The sequence below is a fragment of the Sinocyclocheilus rhinocerous genome, unplaced genomic scaffold (assembly GCF_001515625.1).
Source record: "Sinocyclocheilus rhinocerous isolate Xijiao unplaced genomic scaffold, SAMN03320098_v1.1 scaffold1069, whole genome shotgun sequence".
NCBI classification, from domain to species: domain Eukaryota; kingdom Metazoa; phylum Chordata; class Actinopteri; order Cypriniformes; family Cyprinidae; genus Sinocyclocheilus; species Sinocyclocheilus rhinocerous.
Genome location: NW_015635541.1, coordinates 916510 through 937790, shown reverse-complemented (window position 1 = coordinate 937790; position 21281 = coordinate 916510). Strand labels below are relative to the sequence as shown.

Below are 21281 nucleotides of genomic sequence, written 5' to 3'. Positions count from 1 at the left end.
AAAACACGCTACTACATTTTTACTATAATAAAACCATTGTTAATTTTCTTAAAGGGTCTTGTATTTTTGTATTCCTTCTTTCTTTCTTTCTTTGAAGCGGCCAGAAGAAGCAGCGAAATGTAGCAAAAATGCCTGTTCAGGGCTTCAGGTGCAGGTCAGTTTCATCTGTAAATATGCTAAAGAGTTTTGTCTTTATTAACCTAGTTGAGTATTAAACTGCTAGTAGCCTATCTGTTAGGCTATCAGCGGCACACTATTTTAAACATCATTCAGAATACTGTTCTAAAGGACATCATTATCTATTGGAAAGTTACATTAATAAATTTAGCAGACAGATATTCTCATGGATTTATTGTATAGGAAGGGAGGGAGCTTGAGCAGACAGAAACACAAAAATATCACAGCCTAATAATGCAATAGTGTGTTTCAGTATTAGGATTTTTCAAAAAAGATATTGTACTGATTTTGACTTTTAGGCACTTTAGAAAATTGTTTTGATATATTTGTATGAAATATAGGGTTGTTAAATCTCGGGTATTTACGTAATTTTAAAATAAATAACATTCTGTGATGATAAATTGCAATGAGGTGGTCGTTTTGCAACAAGGTGGACACAGTTCTGTTCATAACAGTAGACCTGCTGGTCAAGAAGTGACAGGTACAATAAAAAAGGGAGAGACAGAGATATTATAGACAGAGATAAATGAAGAAAAGTAAAAAGGGAAGTGAAGGTGCAGTTCAAGAGACAACCCTTAATTCTTTTTTAACAAAGATGTTCTTTTAAGGGTACTGCTGCAGTGACAAGCTGTTGTACCTCAAAAGGTACCATTTTGGCCTCTTTTTTTCTGTGTGGCCTTGATGAGTGTGAGATTTCCTGGCCTGAAATTGCGTCCCAGTCCGGCCCTGGTACTGCCTTAATGGTCTGATGTTTCATACTGTTTAATTTTTAAAAAAAGAAATCAGAATCAAAAGATTTGCGAACCCGCACCGAAGTCCCAATCTGAATCAAATTCACAATCCGTGCTCCAAAGTTCCGATCTGAATCAAAAGATTTGTGAACCATCATTTCAGGGACTTTGGAGAACGGAGCATATCTGAATTGCTAAATGAATTGAAAAATGAAAAGCGCTAAATGAATTGGCGAACCCGCTCTGAAGTTCTGATCTTTGAATCAAAAGATTCACGAAACCTCCGAAGTTATTTCTAAATCAAATGATTCATGATCTGCACTCCTAAATCCCGATCTGAATCAAATGATTCACGATACAGTTCTGATCTAAATCAAATGATTAGCGAACCCGCTCCAAAGTTCCAATCTAAATCAAATTATTCACGAACCGCGGTCCGAAGTTCCGATCTGAATCAAAAGATATGTGAACCATTATTTCAGATCGGGACTTCGGAGCATGAATCGTTCAATTCGCGAAATGATTCGCGAACCTGCTCCAAAGTTCCGATCAATCAAATCAAATGATTCACGACACGCAAAGGTCTGATCTAAATCAAATGATTCGCAAACTTCAAAATCCCTATCTAAAAATTATTTGCGATTCGCACTCCGAAGTCCCGATCTGAATCAAATGATTCGCGATACGCGAAGAAGTCCCAATCTAAATCAAATGATTCGCTATCCGCAATCCATAGTCCTGATCTGAATCAAATAATTCGCAATAAGCAATCTGATTGGAGCGCTTCAAAGCTGTGAATCATTTTGTGGTGCAGGGTTTAAGTGAGAGTTTCGAAAAGCTAAAAATTCGAAAATGAAATGCTCTTTTGATCTGTGTTTTTTTTTTGTTGTTGTAGTGAATCGCTTAAACTGAATGAGCGAAGTCACAATCAATCGGAGCGGTTCCAGCATAAATGACTCACTCAATTGAATAAGTTTGTCTCTTCCTGGGCTTTTCGCGTCTTCAGTCACGTTTACACGACACAGTACCACTACAAGTGATGCAAAGTCCGATTCATTTCCGCGAACCGGTTCTTTTCGGAAAGAACTGCTTGATGACGTCAGGAACCGATTAATCGGCTTTTTGAACCGGTTCAATGAGCCGATCTGTCCGAATAGAACCGGTTCGCGGAAATGAATCAGACTTTGCATCACTACTGAACTGTGCTCATACGTTTGTTTCAATTCGGCTGCTACTCCACTCCACCCATGTATTTTAAATGTGCGTCATTGAAAGCGCGTGCGGTTTTCTAGGGTTAAGGCTAGAAGGGAGACAGCTGTGGCTATTGGGCATGCGCACATCAATATAGCGTAGGCTAATTTTTGTCACACACAGTAGTGCAACAATAATGATTATTTTCGCAATATTGTAATGGGTAGGTTTAGGGATGGGGTAGGTGTCGACGTTAATAAAACACAATCCAATTGGTAGAAAATTTTAAAATGTTAGAAAATGTAATTGTTAGTTTCCGGTCGGAGCTGTATCCCTTCTAGCCACTTTTCTACCGTAGGCTATTTACATTAACTTCTCAGGTTGGTGGATACTGGTAGGGACTAACGTTAGCGTCTCTACTAAATTCTACACCCTTAGATATTAAGAATTGTTCATTTATTGAAATTTAGACCTCAAGATCATCTTAGTAGTCTCTAACTTTCACTAATTTACAGTGCAAATAAATGAATGAATGATGAATAAATAAATAAATAAATGAAATATAATGAATAATTTTCTTAGAAATTTTGACTTTGTTAAATATAAAACCAAATAAAAATGTAAACCAAGATTAATTTATTTGAGATGCAAATCTGCATTAAGAATTATTTCCAGAGAATATATTTAGACCATGAAAAAAAAATTTTTGCTTTAAAAAAAAAATATATATATAATAACTTCATGTTTTCTTAAAAAAAAAAAACTCTAGGTGCCCATTTGAGTTTTGTTTTGCCAGTGCAAAATGTCCTGACTGACCTGCAACCTTGGTTTAATTATGAATATGCATGATCCTTGTGAAGCAAGCAGGTAGGTCTTTGTCATCTGATCAAAGCTGACAATCAGCAGCATGGATTCATATACAGACATAATGAAGTGTGACGTTTCTTTCTCTGTATATGCTGTGGACTGGAGCTCTGCGAAGAGTCAAACTACCTTTGCGTGACTTCCCTGGCTTTGCCATGCATACTGTAACCAAACCCAGCGTGAAAATGTTTATACTTTTGACCCTATTTGGAGTAGCCAGAACCCATCCCCCTCAAACCAAGACGGTGGATTTCATGGTGTTTATACTATGCATAAGCCAATTACATAGAGGGTTAAAGTTGATACAATGTTAAATTCTTACATGTGTGTGTCATACACTGAACAAAGGAAAGGTCAAAGCACCAAAATATTTATTTAAAATTTCATACAGGAAGAAATAGAAAGAAAGAAAGACAAGAAAGAACGAAATGTAGGCCTTCTATAAAGGAGCATCTTTGTTTTATACATCTTTCTATATTTCTATTTTATAGGCTACTTTGTGTTTGATATCTGTGTAGAAAATAGCCGCTGTTAAAAATGAATAAAACAAAGATTATTAGATTATGTTTTACAAAAAATACAATTTCAGTCTGTCTTAATATTTTAATGTGTAACATACTGTTTTCTCCACTTTCCTTGATACAGTATCAAACTAGGCTATTAAATCTTTTTTTAAAGAAAGAAAGAAAGAGTTTGAATGAGTTTATTATATGAATGAGTAGTAAAGGAGTCACGCGCTTCAGATCCGCCGCACATGATCTGAATTCCAGACGTGTCGCGAGCTCGCAGCTGATCATCAAATCACGTGACGCGCACACACACACACACACACACACACACACATTACGGAAGCGCTGCTGCAGTTCACAGTTTATGACAAACTGTTTGTTATTCTGTGATTTACAAACTGGACCAGGATTCGTGCGCAATGATACTCTTCTATTGTTGAAGTGAACCTTAAAATTGTAAGTTTGCTTAAATAAAACATCCGTAAAATTAATGTCCAATACATGTAATGTCCAATACAGTTTTTCACCGTATATAGTAGGGGAATTTACCGTTAACCATTTAACAGGATTTTACTGTAGCATTTTTACAGTCTTTTACCGTTAAATTCACGGTCATTTTTTACAGTGTAGGCTAGAAGGTGTAGTGCAAAGAGTTCTCGCTTAATCTTATTTATGGCTTTCTGTGAATTAGGCATCAGTTGGGTCTATGGTCGTGAGCATCAGTTTCATTCTGGAGGAACCGAGAGGCGTGTTGTGGGCTTTTGCTGCAGTTTAGATGCGACCACAGTATCGTCCTGGGTATTGTGTACTTGTTTGCATTGTATTATATTTTTGCATTGTATTATTTAGGAACAATTCCTACTGAAAAGATTATGGAATTACCTATATTAATTTTAAATTCTTTAAAGATTTGTTTTTAAGTCCTTTTGGGGTCTTACAGGAGCGGTTATCCCATTAGGATTCATGCTGGCCCTTTAATAACTAAAATACATATATTCTTGTGTATAATATAGGATTCCATTACAAATTATTAGGCTATTTTTAGGACTGGTAAAGAGTATACTGTATTATTATTATTATTTTATTTTTGACTGGGTGCGTTGAGAAGTTTATGAGACTGATGTTTAAATGAAGCCCTGATAGAATTATGCAAAGTGAAAGAAATTAACAGTATAACTAGGATGAACTCTTCTTCTAATAATTGCATTTGTGTTCAGGTAAAATGAAGTGTCTTCTGGTGGCCAATGAGAGCGCAGAGGTTCTGTTCTACTGGACTGACACCGAGTTCGAGCAGCGGATTCAGGAGCAGTATGGAGTTTCCCAGGAGGAAGGAGAAGGAGTGAGATCGATGTTCAAAATTAATGCTGTTTGACTTAAAGAAACATGAAACAGAGATATTTAAATATAGATAAATATTTAATATAATTATTATTTGATGATATATTATGATATGGTAATGATTATTTTATAATATATATATATATATAATTTATTTTTTAAATATGCATACATGCATGTAAATGTGGAATATTGAATGGTTATTAATATTATTTTTCATGTGTTCTCAGCTGCCTGCGTTTGAAGACAGCATTAACACTCTCTTCGCACCCATCATCATCTCCTGTAGCACCATGGTGGACCGACTCGGGGAAAATTACACCTCCTTCAGCACAGAAAACAATCATATTTATGTTCTGCAACAGGTAATCCACAGTAGAATGAAAGAGTCATCTGATCTAATAACATGCATGCATCCTGTTATGGACAGACAGCACTCATTCAATAAATCGCTTGTAAAATACTTACAAAATATTATAATATATAAGTAATGTTATAAAAATTATATTTGTTATATTGTGTGTGTATACAGACTGTTTTTACACTTTATAAAAAACAGTATTTACAAGTTATAATATATATAAACCATTTAATGAAATTTAACAATATAAAGGATTTATATTCTATAGATTGCCCCTTTTTAAGAAATTATATGTATTTTCAAACTCTTATACTATAACATTCCCCAACTTTTCAGATTATTCAAATCAATCTGACACCAACATGTTGATGTCATGCAGTTTGAGGAATGTCTGTACATTGCTGTGAATGGAGATGGAGATGAGACGGAAGAGGATTTGAAGAGAAAGATCTATGTGATGAAGAAACTCACAGAAATCATGTTTGGCATGGTGACGTTCAGCGGTCCCCTCTTGAGAAAAGAGTGAGAACTGCATTTTCAGTTCAAAACCAGATTTTAAAGTGCCCCTATTATGCCATTTTTACGGTTCCTAATATTGTTTTGGGAGTCTCCTACAATAGGATTACATGCATGCAAGGTCAAAAAACGCTTTTGTTTTCTCAAAATATGCATTTAATATCACCTCATTTTTCAGCGATTCTCAAACGATTTGTTCGAAGCGGTTCAAAGATTCAGTCTCGCAAGCATTTTGTGAATCCTGCGTTGAACTCCCCGAGATTAGAGAAGCAGTCATCAGTAGAATGACGTGTTTGTGGGCGGGGTCAAGTTGTTTGCGGCCGCCCAACGTAGAACATAGGCGCGCATTATGCAAATGTGTTTCCCCGTGACGTGTAGCCGTCACGGAAGTGGGATTAGAATTACTAACAACTCGTTTCAGCTGTTCAGAGTCGATTCTTTATTTTGGGAGACAATAACTTCATTTATCGTGCACTATCAGCTTTACAACTTTGCAGATCGTTTACATTCACATACAGCTACATTACACACTGCATGAAAGGCAATATTGGAAATGGCATAATAGGGGAACTTTAAGCCATTCTGAAGATTTTAGTGTATTAGTAGAACTAGTTTCATTGCATTTCACTTCATATTATTATTATTTTTTATTACACCAAAGACTGTTGTAATAGCCTTTGAACTGAAACCTAAGAAAACAAATAAAATTAAAAAATTAAAAAAAAATTAATGGACTTTTTATTTGTCAGATTGCGCCCTCAAGATACAGAGCAAAGGAACCGCTTGTGGAAGAAGCTAGGAAGCCTCTTAGAAACATACAGCAGTTTACGAGAGAACGACCAAAGCTTTTTAGTAGAGGTGTGTGCAAGTTAGTGCTGTGTTCGATACATCGATACGACGATGTATCGTCACAGAGATTTGACGATACGAGTATCGATACAGCTGGCCCTGTAGCGATATTGTGGCACGTGTGCAGCAGTGGACCGCGCTTAATTTGAATACAAGAACAACGTTTAAAATTGAGTAAAAAAATGGGAGGTTTCTAAAAAATAATGAATAGAGCATAATATATAGGCTATAACAAGGTTTAATCTGGCCGCAGAGGAACACAACTGGGTTGCCTGAAATAAAGAGACGTAATCCCTGAAACAGAGCTTCCCACTTGCGCAATACAGAAATATCTGCTAAATGTGCAATTTATCTTTGTCAACCTGGCAACCATGTGCACGCTCGGTCTCTTCACTGTGGATAAACCTCTGTATCGTGATACGTATCATATCGTGACTTTGCTGGTGATACACAGCCCTAGTGCAAGTGCTGTTTTATAATTAGTTGCATGCTAGTTTTAGATCATGTACGATAAGTTCTTTGCCTTTGTTCAGGCGGTGGAAAGGTTGATCCACCCGACCCTTTGTGAGCAGTGCATCGAGTTTCTGGAGCGTCGTCTGGTGCAGCAGATCAACAGCAACGTGGACAGAATGGGCGAGGAGGTGCTACACGCTTTCATACTGGTGCACACCAAACTGCTGGCCTTCTACTCCAGGTACAGCAAACGCAGACTGAGACCATGATGTTTTGACCACAACATCAGAAGGAAGTGACAATATTGTGCTACAGAGAACTTTGAAGTGATCTCCGATTTCTTACTTTTTGTGCAGTCGAAATGCGAGCAATCTATACCCCTCTGATCTCCTGGCTCTGATCATCCTGGTGCAGGATCTCTATCCCAGCAAAATCGACCTAGATGACACCTCGGAGGTTTGATATCTCTGTATAGTCACAGTTGTTGTTGTTTTTTCTTCATTAAGGTCTTAAATGTTTTCTGTATGCTTAGGAGTTAGAGTGCAGTTCAGTTCCTGAGGTATTCGACACACCTGAGCCCTCTCCTCCTGAACGGGAATCAGGTAACAAAAATGCATACACTTTGTATCTAATGCAATGACATTCAGATCAGTTTTCTGAAATACTGAAATGCTCTAACACTGATTGGTGTTATATAATTACAAGCTGCATGTGTGAATGTTTTTTATGTTTTTAATGCATAGTCCGACAAAGAGGTGGCTGTCCTCCTGTCTTCCAGTTTGTAGATCCTGACGTTCAGGTGAGCTATCTGTTTTTCCATCACTGTAATACGATCTGTTTATGTTCAACTGTTTGTAAGCCAGTATCTTCAAACTTTTTGTTCATCGAAGAATCCTGAAAAAAAGTAAAACAACCCTTTTCAAATAGTAATGACACAACGAAGAGTAAATGTTTATTGAGCACCAAATCAGCATATTAGAATGATTTCTTATAAAAAATCGGGGGGAAAAAGTAAAATATTTAGTTATTCTGAGTGGTGCTTAGATTATTTTTCCATAAAATAGTACTTTCACAAAAATCTAAAATATTTTATAATCTAAAAATAATCTAAAAAAAAATCTTTAATCTATAGAATTGATTAAAATGAAAGAAATATATGAACATTGTTTTAATATATATAATATTTATACACACACACACTTATATAGCCTAATACAATAAATTTGTTTAAATATATAAAACATTTAATAAACATTAACCATATCAAATATGATAAGGTAGCACAACATTTTTCAGCTAATAATAATAATAATAAGAAGAAATGTTTCTTGATCAGCAAATCAGCATATTAGAATGATTTCTGAAGGATCCTGTGGCACTGAAAATTGGAGCAATTATGCTGAAAATTCAGCTTTGCATCACAGGAATAAATTACATTTTAAAATATATTCAAACCAAACACTTTAAATTATAATAAATAATATATAAATAAATAAAATAATATTTAAAATAAATAAAAAATATATATATTTTACAATGTTCCTGTTTTGGACTGTATTTTTGATCAAATAAATGAAGCAATAAATCAATAACATAAATCGTACTCGTATTCAAGCTTTGGAACGATAGTGTATGATGTGTATTTATAGAAGAGTTTCTCACATATCTAAGGTCTTATGATTTTAGATGGCCGAGGACAGTCTGCAAACTCTTGAAGCTCCAACTCCTGACCCTTCAGCTCCATGCAGAGTATTCCTGGAAGCCAAAGAGTTTCCCACGATGCCTCACTCCATGTATTGCCTACCTCTCTGGCCGGGAATAACTCTAGTGCTGCTTACCAAGGTGACAGTCTTTCATTATTAGACCTCTAAAGCAAAGACTATTTGCACGGTATCTTCTATGTCATATATTTTTTTGAAGAGCACATTTGTACAGACACTGTTTTTGCTTCTATTGAAGCACAAGATGCTCTTTGGATCATTTTCAAATCATGCTGACTAACATGATCGTGTAGGTTTTACATAAATGTATGGAGTTGCTAGCTCAATTTTCCATTTTATTTACACATGCATATCAACAGATTCCCAACAGTCATGTGGCAGCATCTGTATGCTACTTCCTGGAAGCTTTCGTGAAGTTAGAGAAGAGGTTATGTGAGGGGCATGAAGGGGCTGCGGCCATGCGGGGTCAGCCCTCTGTCCAGGAGCAGCGGAGCAGACTGGAGAAGTTCATCAAAACCTGGGCCAGCATGGACATTCAGGTTAGTGGAATCAATTCCACAGAACTTCATCAGATCCACTTTACACTGATAGAATTAGAGATTTAAAGTTTAATAGTTTTTCTTTATATTTCAATTCTGAATAATTCTATTTATTTAGCGCTTTTGAAAAAGCATGTTAGGATCAATAATTGATTCTAACAGGTTTTTTATAAAAAAATAAAATAAAAAAATACTGAACAAAAATTTGTTTAAAAACTTTTTTTTTTGTAAATGTTAATTTTTAATCCTTTTTTTTTGTTTTTGTTTAAAAAAACATGTATTAAAATGAAAAGGTTATTTTACTATGCTCCAGATAGTTTTAATTATATAAATTAATAATAAAAAAAACTAAGTTATTATAAAAATGCCGAATCGATTTTCTTTTTTCTAGTTACACTTCTGTTCAAAAGTTTGGGGTCGGTAAGATTTTTTTTTTCAATTTTATTCGAAAAAAAATACAGAGGTATTGTGAAATATTATTACAATTTAAATAACAATTTTCTATTGTAATATATTTTAAACTGTAATTTATTCCTATGAAGGCAAAGCTGAATTTTCAGCATCATTACTCCAGTCTTCAGTGTCACGTGATCCTTCAGAAATCATTCTAATATGCTGATTTGATGCCCAAGAAGCATTTCTTACTATTATCATGTTTAAAACAGTTATGCTTCTTAATATCTTTGTGGAAACCGGGACACATTTTTTGTCAGGATTTTTTGGTAAATATAAAGTTCAAAGAACATCATTTATTTGTATTTGAAATCTTTTTTAACATTTTTTGTATTTTCTGTCACTTTTGGTCAATTTAATGCATTCTTGATGAATAAAAGTATTATTTAGTATTAAAATAAAGAATAAAACTTTACTTGCCCCAAACTTTTTTTTTGTCCTACTAGAGACATTTGCACACTAAAATTTTAATTTAAATCCATTTAAATTTATACATTTCAAGAACTGGTACCTGACATACCAATAAAATAAAAGCAAGTCATCCCCAGCATCCTCCATAAATTAAGACCTGTTAGAAAAGTTTCGGAAATGTATTGGTCAGAAATGGTAGGAACCCTGTAGCTATAATATATATACATATATAATCTTTTTTTGAAAACTCGACTCTTCATTTATATATTCAGACCTCCCAACTTCAAAATGCGTGGACAGACTTTAAGAACAAAGCGTTTAGCAGATCAGGATCTGGATTCACAAGAGAGTAAGTGCTGTTCTCTTTATTAATAAACTACAAAACTCATTGCAGGCTAAATTCACTCATTTGATCTTGGATGAAGCCAAAAGTGACTTAACATTTTATTTGTTGTGTTGCAGTTTGCTGCCCTCTTGTCGAAACATGAAGACTCAGTTGTGTGGAGTGTACAGGCAGTTTTTTGCAGCTGAGTGCATGGGCAGCAGTCAGCGATTGGCTCCTCATCTGCAAGAACGAGCTCTGAGCATGGTCCAGTATGTCTGAACATGCACTTCAATAGTACTGAAGGATATTTATTTTAATGTGCCTTAACATTAAATCACGTTTCTCTTACATTTGTTGCAGAGAGAAGTTAATGGACTGGAAGGATTTTCTGCTGGTGAAAAGCAAAAGAAATATCACAATGGTATCATATCCTTTTTTCTACCATGAGTATTTTGGTTGCCTATCCTCCCTTCGATCTATTTAAATGGGTTGCATTCACACTTCAGTCTTGAATCATTCCACTGCTCCGGGTGTGTGTTCACGGTGTGTGTGTGTTCACTGCTGTGTGTGTGCACTTTGGATGGGCTAAATGCAGAGCACTAATTCCTAGTATGGGTCAGCATACTTGGCCACATGTCACTTCACTTCACTTTTGTCATGTGACATTGTTCGAATCTTTAACCATGGTCTCACATACCTGGAAGAGTTTCCAGGTCTCATCCACTTTATCTACGTGGATCGTTCAAATGGTCAGATGATTGCACCCTCCCTAAATGTGACCAATCGCACTGTCTCTGAGCTCGGAAAGGGGCCTCTAGCTGACTTCATAAAGAACAAGGTGTTTTTGTGCTTATAGCCCATCCCCATCATGCAATACACTGTATATTGTAAAGAAATCAGCATATTAGAACGATTTTTGAAGGATCATGTGACCCTGAAGACTGGAGTAATGATGCTGAAAATTCAGCTTTGTGTTGCAGGAATAAATTACATTTTAAAATATCTTAAAATGGAAAATGGTTCATTGTAAATTGCAATAATATTTTGAAATATTACAGTTTTTACTGTATTTTTAATCAAATAATTGCAGTCTCTTTTTGAACATTTAATTAATTCACCATGAATTTCGTTAGTTACTGATTCTATACCATTCTCATCATGAATCTGCACAGATTTGGAGTCTTGTTGCAACAGCACAGCGGTACCTGCAAAAGGGTTACGCCACCGTGACGCTCCGGGATGGAGATTATTTCTACTGTTACTTCCTGTGGTTTGAAAATGAAACGGTAAATGGCCGCTTGCGTCATTTTTACAGTTACTATATATAATGAAAATGATATGGTCGGTGTTGATGAGGTTTAAATGTTTTGACAGGGTTACAAACTGGAAGTGATAGACATACCCAGCTCCCCAGATGATGCCGCTCCAGTAGGAATGCTCACCTGTGATTATTACAGGTATGACAAAGGATAATGAAGAATTCACATAGAAATGATTTTCACTCAGAAATGACTAGTAAATTACACAAAAAAGCAATGGCAAGTAGCACATTGAGTAAAATGTTACATTTTGAAGTGGAAAGACTAAAATAATATTTTCTTGTAAAACATGCTCAAATAATTTTTATAACTTCAAAAAAAAAAGAAAAAAGTTTTTACAGTGCAGGTGATGGGAACCCTAACTCTTATTTCTAAACCTACTACATGACACCAGCTGAACTTTCTTTAATTAATGTATTAATTCATGTATTTTATGTCTATTTTGATTGTGTGATAGGAGGCTGCTGCGGTATTACAGCAAAAAACATCAGAATGAGGTGGTGAAGTGTTATGAACTGTTTACTGTGCATCTGGGTGTGATCCCCAATGAATATATTCTTCAGCACTGCAGTCAGCTGGCCCGTAAGCTGTGGGAGCCCACCCATATCCCGCTCCTGTGACCAACACGGCCCTCAAAGGATTATGGTCCATGCAGCCGCGTTCACTTTATTCATGATCTGTAACCTACGTGGAGAGTTTTCTAAACTTTCTGCACAAGCACTTCTTATTTCAGTTAAGGTAATTGCAGAAAATAATGTGTCAGTAAACCAAACACTGCACTTCTTGTACTTACAATTAATGGATTATTTTTGTGAAACCAGGACCAAATAATATAGGACAGCACTCCTTTTAAAGATGTTATTACCCAGATTGTATCAGATATCTGGCTTAGCAACGTTAGTTAGCAGATTTACAAAACTGTAAATCACAGTCTTTCATAATTATTAATGACTCAGTTTTTAGTGTGACCACAAATTTTGTAAATAAATTGCCAAAAAAAAAAAAAAAAAGAATAAAGAAATAAAGTTAAAGCTGAAATGTACAATCTGTCTTAAGCATTCTTAAAGCTTGTAGTTTTGTGTATTTTTGCGACTTTGGTGCCCCCTGCAGTTAAGTGAGTGGAATTAACTGTCGTAATTACAGTGAAAAGATGTGCACGTGTTTTTTTGTTTGTTTTTGGTGCCATAAAGCAATCCGCCCTTTCGCAGAATTTCGTACCCGCTCAACAAACAAAGGAGCATAGGAATAATAATAATAATAAAACCTCCTCATTAGAAGTCAGTGTACCATCAGAATGATTTTGAAACTGATATTTCAAAGTAAAAAAATAAAAATAAATTACGTACACTTGATTCAACGAAAGAATTGTTATTTATTTATGCAGCAGTCAAAAAATATCGATTTAATTGCGATTTTTCTCCTTCCAGTATGTCAGCACTTTTTTTAGCTGTAATTTTTGATCATGAATTTTGTTACAGAAAGAGAACAATTTTTTTGTATTTAAATTTTAGTTTGGAGATTAACTAAATATATTGATAATGAAAGTGCATTTGTTTATTTTACCCTCTGCATTTTTTTTTTAAATATGTGATATTTCACAGAACTGATTGTTATTACTAACAGGAATATGTCATTTATATTTTGCTATAATATTGCTTGTATTTATACATAATGTTCTGATAAAAAGTTTTTACACACTATGTAATCATTTTTCCAAGAAAAATAAATAGTAAATAATAATTTATTAGGATAAAATCTTTTGTCATCCTTTATTAAGCTGTATCATAGCTTTGGTCATTTTCACTTGTTTTAAATGCCTTTGTATATTACTGTATGTTACTGGGTATTGTCTATGCTGTATTTTACCCAAAAATTGCAGTTTTGAAAAATTTTGAAATTATACATAGAAATGATGAGACTGATCCTATTGTCTTGTGACATTGAAAGTTGCCTGCTTAAGTCCAGGTCTCTGGACTGTTTTCTGCTGTTTGTCATCTCTCTTAACTTTTAGAAACATGGAAAGTTTCTGCAGTCATCACAGTGCGCCAGTGAGGTCTCGCACCGCTCCAGATTTGACCAGCTCCCGCAGTAAAATGGTCTCAGCGCTGACATCGTGAACCACCTGTGTGTTCATGGCATCCATGCGGATAGAGCCATAATAATGCAGCAGAGCTCCAGGGTGCTGCAGGTCGTATCCAAATCCAGCTAAACTCACCTCATCACACACCTGCAGGGCCAGAACTGCTGCCGTTATACCCAGCGTCGGCACCATCTAACAAACAAAACATAAAACTGACTTCAACTGACAATGCTCTCAGCAGAAGATTTAGAAGAAGTCTAAGGAAGCATGCAAGTAGTGCTGTCAAATGATTAATTGCGATTAATCGCATCCAAAGTAAAAGTTTTTGTTTACATAATATATGTATGTTTGCTGTATAATGTATATTTATTATGTATATATAAATACACACATGCATGTATATATTTCAGAAAAATGTGTTGTTTATATATTTATAATATAAATTATATGAATATAAATATAGACGTAAATATTTTCAAAATATATACTGTGTGTGTGTATTTATATATATATATATATACATATACACAGAACACACATGCAAACAAAAACTTATTTTGTATGCGATTAATCGCGATTAATCGTTTGACAGCACTACATGCAAGGAAACATTAATCAAAAGTAAAGACAGGAAAGAGTTTATAATATTGCAAAATATATCTGTTTCAAATAAATGCTGTTCTTTTGAACTTTCTACTTAGCAAAGAATCCTGGAAAATGTATTACAGTTTCTTTAGGAATGTTAAGCAACAGTTTCTGTCAATTCAACTGTGCATCACAGGAGTAAGTTACATTTTAAAATGTGTTGAACTAGAAAACAGTTCAATCATAATTATATTTCAAAAATAACAGTTTTCACTGTATATTGATCAAATAAATGCTGCCTTGCACATAAGAGGATCATCTGACCTCAGACATTTGAATGGTAGTGTGTATATATGTTTTAGAAGAAACATTATCTATTTAGTAACCTTTTGAATTCAAAGAAGGCTATAGTTTGAATTTGCACATTTGAAAAGTCATCTCAGTTCTGACCTTTTTCTGTTGCTCTGCATAGGTTTGCAGCACCTGTCCAGTCCTGTACATGATTTCAGGATTTAGGATGCGGATATTTTCTGGTTGAAGAGGTATCGAGTCTATTACATTCTTCCAGAACCACAATTTAGACCACCAACTCTACAGACAGAACATTTTAGAAATTAAAAAATTGTACTTTTTAAAATTGTTGGCCATTTGTGTTAACTTTAAGGTAATCTATATACTAGTGCACTCCCAAAAGATGACAAAAGCATTTCAACTTTACAGTCCCTCTGTTTCACGAACACAGACCACAACATTTTTTCATTCGTTTTTTGTCCAACAAAATACTCTCTAGAATGAGAATATCCTTCCCAAAATCCTTCTGCGTTACTCACCAAAGGCTCTTTGGTTACTACAGAGATGAGCCATGCTAAATCTAAACTCTTGAATGCCACCAAAGCCACCACTTCAGTACTCTCATATTCTTGTGGCTGAGAAGGAGCCCCTTCTGGATAAATGAGCCGAATGGTAGTTCTAGATCCAGCATCTTTTTCATATCCAAATACTGGAGCATTGTTCACTCTGTAGGTATGAAGAGTAAAATATTCATATCTATATAACTAGTTTGAGTGAGTTAATATGCATAATTCCTTGCATATTAGAATGATTTCTGAATGATCATGTGACACTGAAGACTTGTAAAAAAAAAAATTCACAATATTATTGTTTTACTGTATTTTTGACACCCATATATGTTTGTTAATCAACTAACCTGATGATAATGTTGTACTGGTCTATATGAGGTCCAAGATTTTTGCCGTGTAAAATGCCACCGCTTCCAACCACCACACATCTCCTGCAGGTCTCTGGGCCAGTGGGTACAGCAGTATTAGGCAGGGCTTTCAGGGCCTGAGCCAGCATCTCCTCACTGCCCTGCAGACCCAGAGGAGGAGGCAGTGCCCAGTCTCCTGTGCCGTTCTCCAGGAACACGGGAATCTTCAGCAGCCCAGCAGGTATAGACAGCGTCCTCACCCTCTCCACACTCCAGCCGCTGCGGCAGGACTGAGACAGCAGAGCCGCTGAATGGTTCAGCAGAGCCTGAGGTGTGTACAAATGAGACAGGTTTAGACATCTGACAACATGTGTCTTTATAATTGAGGAGTATTATTATTATTATTATGAGTAAGTTAATATGAATTGTTTTTGTTGACACATTTCATGATTTATTTACATATACACTACTTTAAAAGTTTTTAAGAGGCCAAGATTAAAAAAAGCTTTTATGTGTATTTGTATTTCAAAATGTGTATTTCAAGTAAATGCTGTTCTTTTGAACTTTCTATTCATCAAAGAATTCATCAAAAATATATGTATTATGGTTTACAAATAAATTAAGCAGCACAACATTGATCATATTAATAAATGTTTCTTGCACAGCAAATCAGCATATTAGAATGATTTTTTGAAGGATCGTGTGACACTGAAAACTGGAGCAATGGCTGCTGAAAATTCAGCTTTGCCATCACAGAATTAGAAATGTTCAGAAAATGACTTTAACTGAAACTTATTTTAATATATTTTATAATTTCACAGTCTTACTGTTTTTGCTTTATTTTGAAATATGAAATAAATACAACATTGGTGAGCATTTTTCTTTCAAAACCATTTGTATATTATTGCCCCCAAACTTATGAACAGTAATGTATATTTTTTTATGAAAAAAAATCATAATTTATATGTTTATTTATTGTGTAATTTAATGAAGTTATTTATTACAATACTATAAATCCTCTATAGCCCTATAGTGTTTTAGTTAATAATAAATTAATTAACATGTTTACAATATTAAGAGCTTTATTTATTTATTTATTTACTGGTCTATATGAGGTCCAAGATTTTTGCCGTGTAAAATGCCACCGCTTCCAACCACCACACATCTCCTGCAGGTCTCTGGGCCAGTGGGTACAGCAGTATTAGGCAGGGCTTTCAGGGCCTGAGCCAGCATCTCCTCACTGCCCTGCAGACCCAGAGGAGGAGGCAGTGCCCAGTCTCCTGTGCCGTTCTCCAGGAACACGGGAATCTTCAGCAGCCCAGCAGGTATAGACAGCGTCCTCACCCTCTCCACACTCCAGCCGCTGCGGCAGGACTGAGACAGCAGAGCCGCTGAATGGTTCAGCAGAGCCTGAGGTGTGTACAAATGAGACGGGTTTACAACATGCGTCTTTTAAAGTGAGTATCATTATTATAAGTCATTTAATATGAATTGTTCCATGATTTATTTACACATACACTACTGTTTAAAAGTGTTTAAGAAGCTAAGATTAAAAAAAGCTTTTATTTAGCAAGCATAAGACTTTTATAATGTTACAAAAAATGTGTATTTCAATTAAATGCTGCTCTTTTGAGCTTTCTATTCAACATAGAATTAATCAAAAATGTATGTATTATGGTTTACACAAATATATTAAGCTGCACAACATTGATAATGATAAGAAATATTTCTTGAGCGAATCAGCATCTAAAAGAATGATTTCTGAAGGATCATGTGACACTGAAGCCTGGAGTAATGGGAAATTCAGCTTTGCCATCATAGAAAATGACATATTAAAGGGGTCTTATTATGCTTTTCACTTTTTCAACTTTAGTTAGTCTGTAATGTTGCTGTTTGAGTATAAAAAAGATGCCAATCACAACACACACTGTCCCAGCTAACCAATCACAGCACATTTCGTATTTCAGAAGGCGGGCTTTCATTTGATACAGGAACTATTCGAGCCGTTCATGCCAGACTGGGGAGGTGTGTGTTGTAATAATGTAAAATATATGAAAAATAATGTGTTTTTCGAACAACCTAGTATGAGAGCCTGTTCTAGTACACCCCCAAAACAAAACCAAGACTTTGTAAAAGAGCATAATAGGACCCCTTTAAAATAACTGACTTATTTCAATATATTTAATAATTTCACAGTATTACTGTTTTTGCTTTATTTTTAATTAAATAAACACAGTCTTGGAGTATATATATATTCATTCATTCATCTATTTTTTAGGGGTAATAATATATGTAAACACAAATTATCTGAAAAAAAAAAAAATCTTAATAACTGCACATAGGCTAGGTAAACTTTATTGACTTTACTTGTTTACTACTAAAGATCACTTTTAGTTCAAACTTGATTTTCCTGCCCTGCCTCAAGTATTTGTTAGCCAGATATTTGTGTTTTAAAGATGTTTTGAGGCCTAAAAAGTTTGAAAGAGTTAACTTGGACACAGTTAAATTGAATCAGTGTTGGTGAAGCTTTATATAATTAATCTCACTAAATTAATGTATGGGCATATATCAGACGCACACATACTGTATACAGCTCAGTTTACAAATCATCTCAATTCTGCAATAAAGTCAAAGTGGAATATCAAGTCGCCTTGATCATAATAAGTAAGGTAACACGTTCTTCAAACTGACTCAATTCTTCAGTTTCATGTGATCAAGCAGTGAATGACAGTACCAGAGTTTCAGCAGAAGTGTCATTAGTCCAGGTGGGCTCCGGGGTTGGCAGATACGCAGGAACCAGAATGGCCGAATAACAGCTCAACAACAGAGCAATGCTTAAAATGAAGTTGTTCCTCCTGAAATCATAAAACAGCAGTCTCATGAAGCTTACACTCTTACAGTGTTTCAGAAGCTCTGTGCTTTATCGGTTTTAAAGGAATGCGTCTGTACAGGTCATGAAATCTCCAGTGCAGCATGTGAATGGCAAGCATGTTTCATGTGTCACAGTGCTTATCTCGGACAAACCCACCGGCTAAGGAAGAATTCTCTGGACTCTGCCCTGCTGTGTTGGGTGGTTGGGCTCTCCAAGCTGCTGGCTTCCGGTAACAGAGGAACGCTGTCTTCGTCATTATCATTAACACTCAAGTGTTTCAGAGTCACCATGTTTTCAAACCAATTCCCAACTACACCTGTCAGTTATGAAATATGAATTGAGGAGTCATTGTTTGTTCTGTAGAGTCAACATTCGACAACCTTCTTCAATGTTCTTCATTCACAGCACATTTAATCTGAATGCTTTATGCCTTTATCTATGATTTGTGTTGCTTCTTACCTCTTATTTCAGCTGCTGTCTTCTTTTCCCAGGTGTAGAGATAGAAACATGTCTGTGTTGTATTGAAAATGAGCTGCGCTTTTGTCCCTTTCATTCACTGCCGTGTTTTGTCTCGTTCTGATCCCTCCTCACAGTTAATCATTTATCCGTCTCAGAGGCTTCTCTTTGTATACCACAGTACTTTAACTAGTCTACTGTTCAAACAACCACACAATTCCGTTTATGATTATGCTTGATTCCTAAAAGCCATGTTTCAAAGGTCCTTTATATCCTTTATACAGCTATTGCTCAGAGCAAAAAATATATACATAAATGAAATAGTAAAAATCATGACTAACCATAACTAAAATTTATTGACTTTACTAATTGGCTACTAAGGAAAAATTCTCAGACTTAAGATATAACTTAAGTGCTCTATCTCAGGTATTCTAAGTTTTTTTTTTTATGTTTTGAAGTGTTTGAACTAATATTGTGATGTAAAATATTACAATTTAAAATAACTTTTTATTTCTATATATTTTGAAATCTAATTTATTCCTGTGATGCAATGTTGATTCTTCAGCATCATTGCTCCTGTCTTCAGTGTCACATGACCATTCAGAAATCATTTTAATATGCTGATTTGCTGCTCAAGAAAGTGTTGAAAACAGTTCAATTTTCAGCAATTTTTTGTGTAAACTGTGATCAGTTTTAAGGATTCTTCAATGAATGGGAATTTCAAAAGAACTGCTTGATCTGAAAGAGAAATCTTTGTAAAAATGTAAAAGTCTTTACTTCCATTTTTAAACGATTTAATGCATCCATGATGATATTTTTAAAGGATATATATATATATAACGAAATAGAGGGAAATCTTTATTCATCTGGCATGAAAATAATCAGATCTCAGTTGCTGAACAGATCCATTTTCACTTTCAAAACTTACCGAGTAAAACTATAGTTTATATTACTCAGTAAAACACAAATAGCAGCACTTTTAAACCATTATTGCTATATTTTAATATTTTAGAAAAAGACAAAAGATGCATCAAACTTGGTTTAATTGGTTATTATGTAGTCTTAGCTAAATCTTTCTAAAAATCTATTTCTAAAAATCTTTTCTGTAAATCTATTACAAAGCAATCAAACAAAACACTGCTACTGCTTAAAAAGTAGTACATTATTAAAAAATACATTGTTTTTAAAACAGTTAAGTTTTAAAACTGTAAACTTAGTAGAATTGTTACTTTTAGTTAGTTTTAAACAAATATTTGAATAGATGTCATCCGTTTCAGTAATTTCCCTATAAAAAAATGCATTTAAAAAAGTTTAAATTAAAAAAAAAAGAATGCACTTAGCATTTAATTGACTAGTCAACTGAAAGGCTTGACAACATGACTTTATTATAAAACCAAACCAAACAATTAGGAGTAGGCTATTTACTCTTGTCACATGTTCCACATGATTAATTGCTGTTGCTCAGTGCTTGGTACAGTTTGTTTTGGTTTGTTTTATTTGTCAAATGATGATTTCATTTAAATGTCAGCTTGATCTCACCTTCACAACCACGTGCTTCTGTTCTTCCTTCCGTCCTTCTCTCAAACACTTCATCATAATCAGACATTAGTGTGCATTCTTGCCCACATACACCTAACAGAATGTTCCTGAATGCCGTTCAGCGATGGGACATTGTGTGTTAACAGGCGTTCTTTGAAACTAGAAGGCATTTATGAGGTATCACTTGACATTAATGAAAGACTTATAAATACCATAATCTCCAAAACAGGGTATTTATTGGGCTGTGATTCTTGTAAAAATGGACTCCCATTGTGTGGCAGAGGGCAGGCCTGTCGAGGTGGACGGCACCGGCTTGAACGGTGAGCTCATGGTCGCGTGTTTGTGTGCGATCCAGCTCCTGTCCACAGCTGTCACACAGGGCCTGACGTGGCTTTACATTCCTGCTGTGAGCTATAAGACCGGTTCAGATCTCAGTCTGGCAGGTCTGCTGTTATTTGTGAAAGTTTGCGACTTGCAAATACTCTGGGTTAACTTCTTTATATATTTTATTTTGTCATAATGGACGAGAACATCCTGTGGGCGACGGCTGTGGTTGATAGAAGAGCGGCCTTTCCGTTCCAAACCTTTCCGAAAAACCTTCTGTGGAATGTAACCATATATGTGACCCTGGACCACAAAACCAGTCATAAGGGTCAATTTCTCGAAATTGAGATTTACACATCATCTGAAAGCTGAATACATATGCTTTCCATTGATGTATGGTTTGTTAGGACAGGACAATATTTGGCCGAGATACAACTATTTGAAAATCTGGAATCTGAGGG

At 35.1% G+C, this 21281-nt stretch overlaps 2 protein-coding genes across 2 annotated transcripts; one reads left to right on the top strand and one right to left on the bottom strand.

Annotated features, from left to right (window-relative positions):
• Window positions 1-3808: 3808 nt before the first annotated feature.
• LOC107747297 (Hermansky-Pudlak syndrome 1 protein homolog) lies at window positions 3809-13009 on the top strand. The gene is made up of 18 exons (XM_016561769.1): window positions 3809-3928; window positions 4690-4811; window positions 5041-5175; window positions 5551-5693; window positions 6437-6545; window positions 7070-7230; window positions 7346-7445; window positions 7522-7591; window positions 7733-7788; window positions 8676-8831; window positions 9070-9249; window positions 10386-10462; window positions 10576-10707; window positions 10799-10864; window positions 11132-11276; window positions 11611-11724; window positions 11813-11895; window positions 12215-13009. The coding sequence occupies exons 2-18, from the start codon at window positions 4695-4697 to the stop codon at window positions 12375-12377; spliced, it is 2007 nt and encodes a 668-aa protein (XP_016417255.1). The 5' UTR covers window positions 3809-3928; window positions 4690-4694; the 3' UTR covers window positions 12378-13009.
• Window positions 13010-13651: 642 nt separating this feature from the next.
• On the bottom strand, window positions 13652-19166 carry st3gal7 (ST3 beta-galactoside alpha-2,3-sialyltransferase 7). The gene is made up of 7 exons (XM_016561712.1): window positions 18961-19166; window positions 18658-18817; window positions 18364-18484; window positions 15630-15955; window positions 15253-15439; window positions 14873-15013; window positions 13652-14029 (listed from the first exon to the last, which is right to left on the bottom strand). The coding sequence occupies exons 1-7, from the start codon at window positions 19052-19054 to the stop codon at window positions 13793-13795; spliced, it is 1266 nt and encodes a 421-aa protein (XP_016417198.1). The 5' UTR covers window positions 19055-19166; the 3' UTR covers window positions 13652-13792.
• Between the last annotated feature and the right edge of the window lie 2115 nt (window positions 19167-21281).

Bases quoted from the DNA above. Each gene is read 5' to 3' on its own strand.
- LOC107747297 (XM_016561769.1), top strand. From the start codon at position 4,695: ATGAAGTGTCTTCTGGTGGCCAATGAGAGCGCAGAGGTTCTGTTCTAC. The intron at 7,592-7,732 runs GTAACAAAAATG...TTTAATGCATAG, and splicing joins TCCTCCTGAACGGGAATCAG to TCCGACAAAGAGGTGGCTGT. The intron at 10,463-10,575 runs GTAAGTGCTGTT...GTTGTGTTGCAG, and splicing joins GGATCTGGATTCACAAGAGA to TTTGCTGCCCTCTTGTCGAA.
- st3gal7 (XM_016561712.1), bottom strand. From the start codon at position 19,054: ATGAAAGGGACAAAAGCGCAGCTCATTTTCAATACAACACAGACATGT. The intron at 18,485-18,657 runs GTGGGTTTGTCC...TTATGATTTCAG, and splicing joins AGAGAATTCTTCCTTAGCCG to GAGGAACAACTTCATTTTAA. The intron at 14,030-14,872 runs GTCAGAACTGAG...TTTGTTTGTTAG, and splicing joins ATGCAGAGCAACAGAAAAAG to ATGGTGCCGACGCTGGGTAT.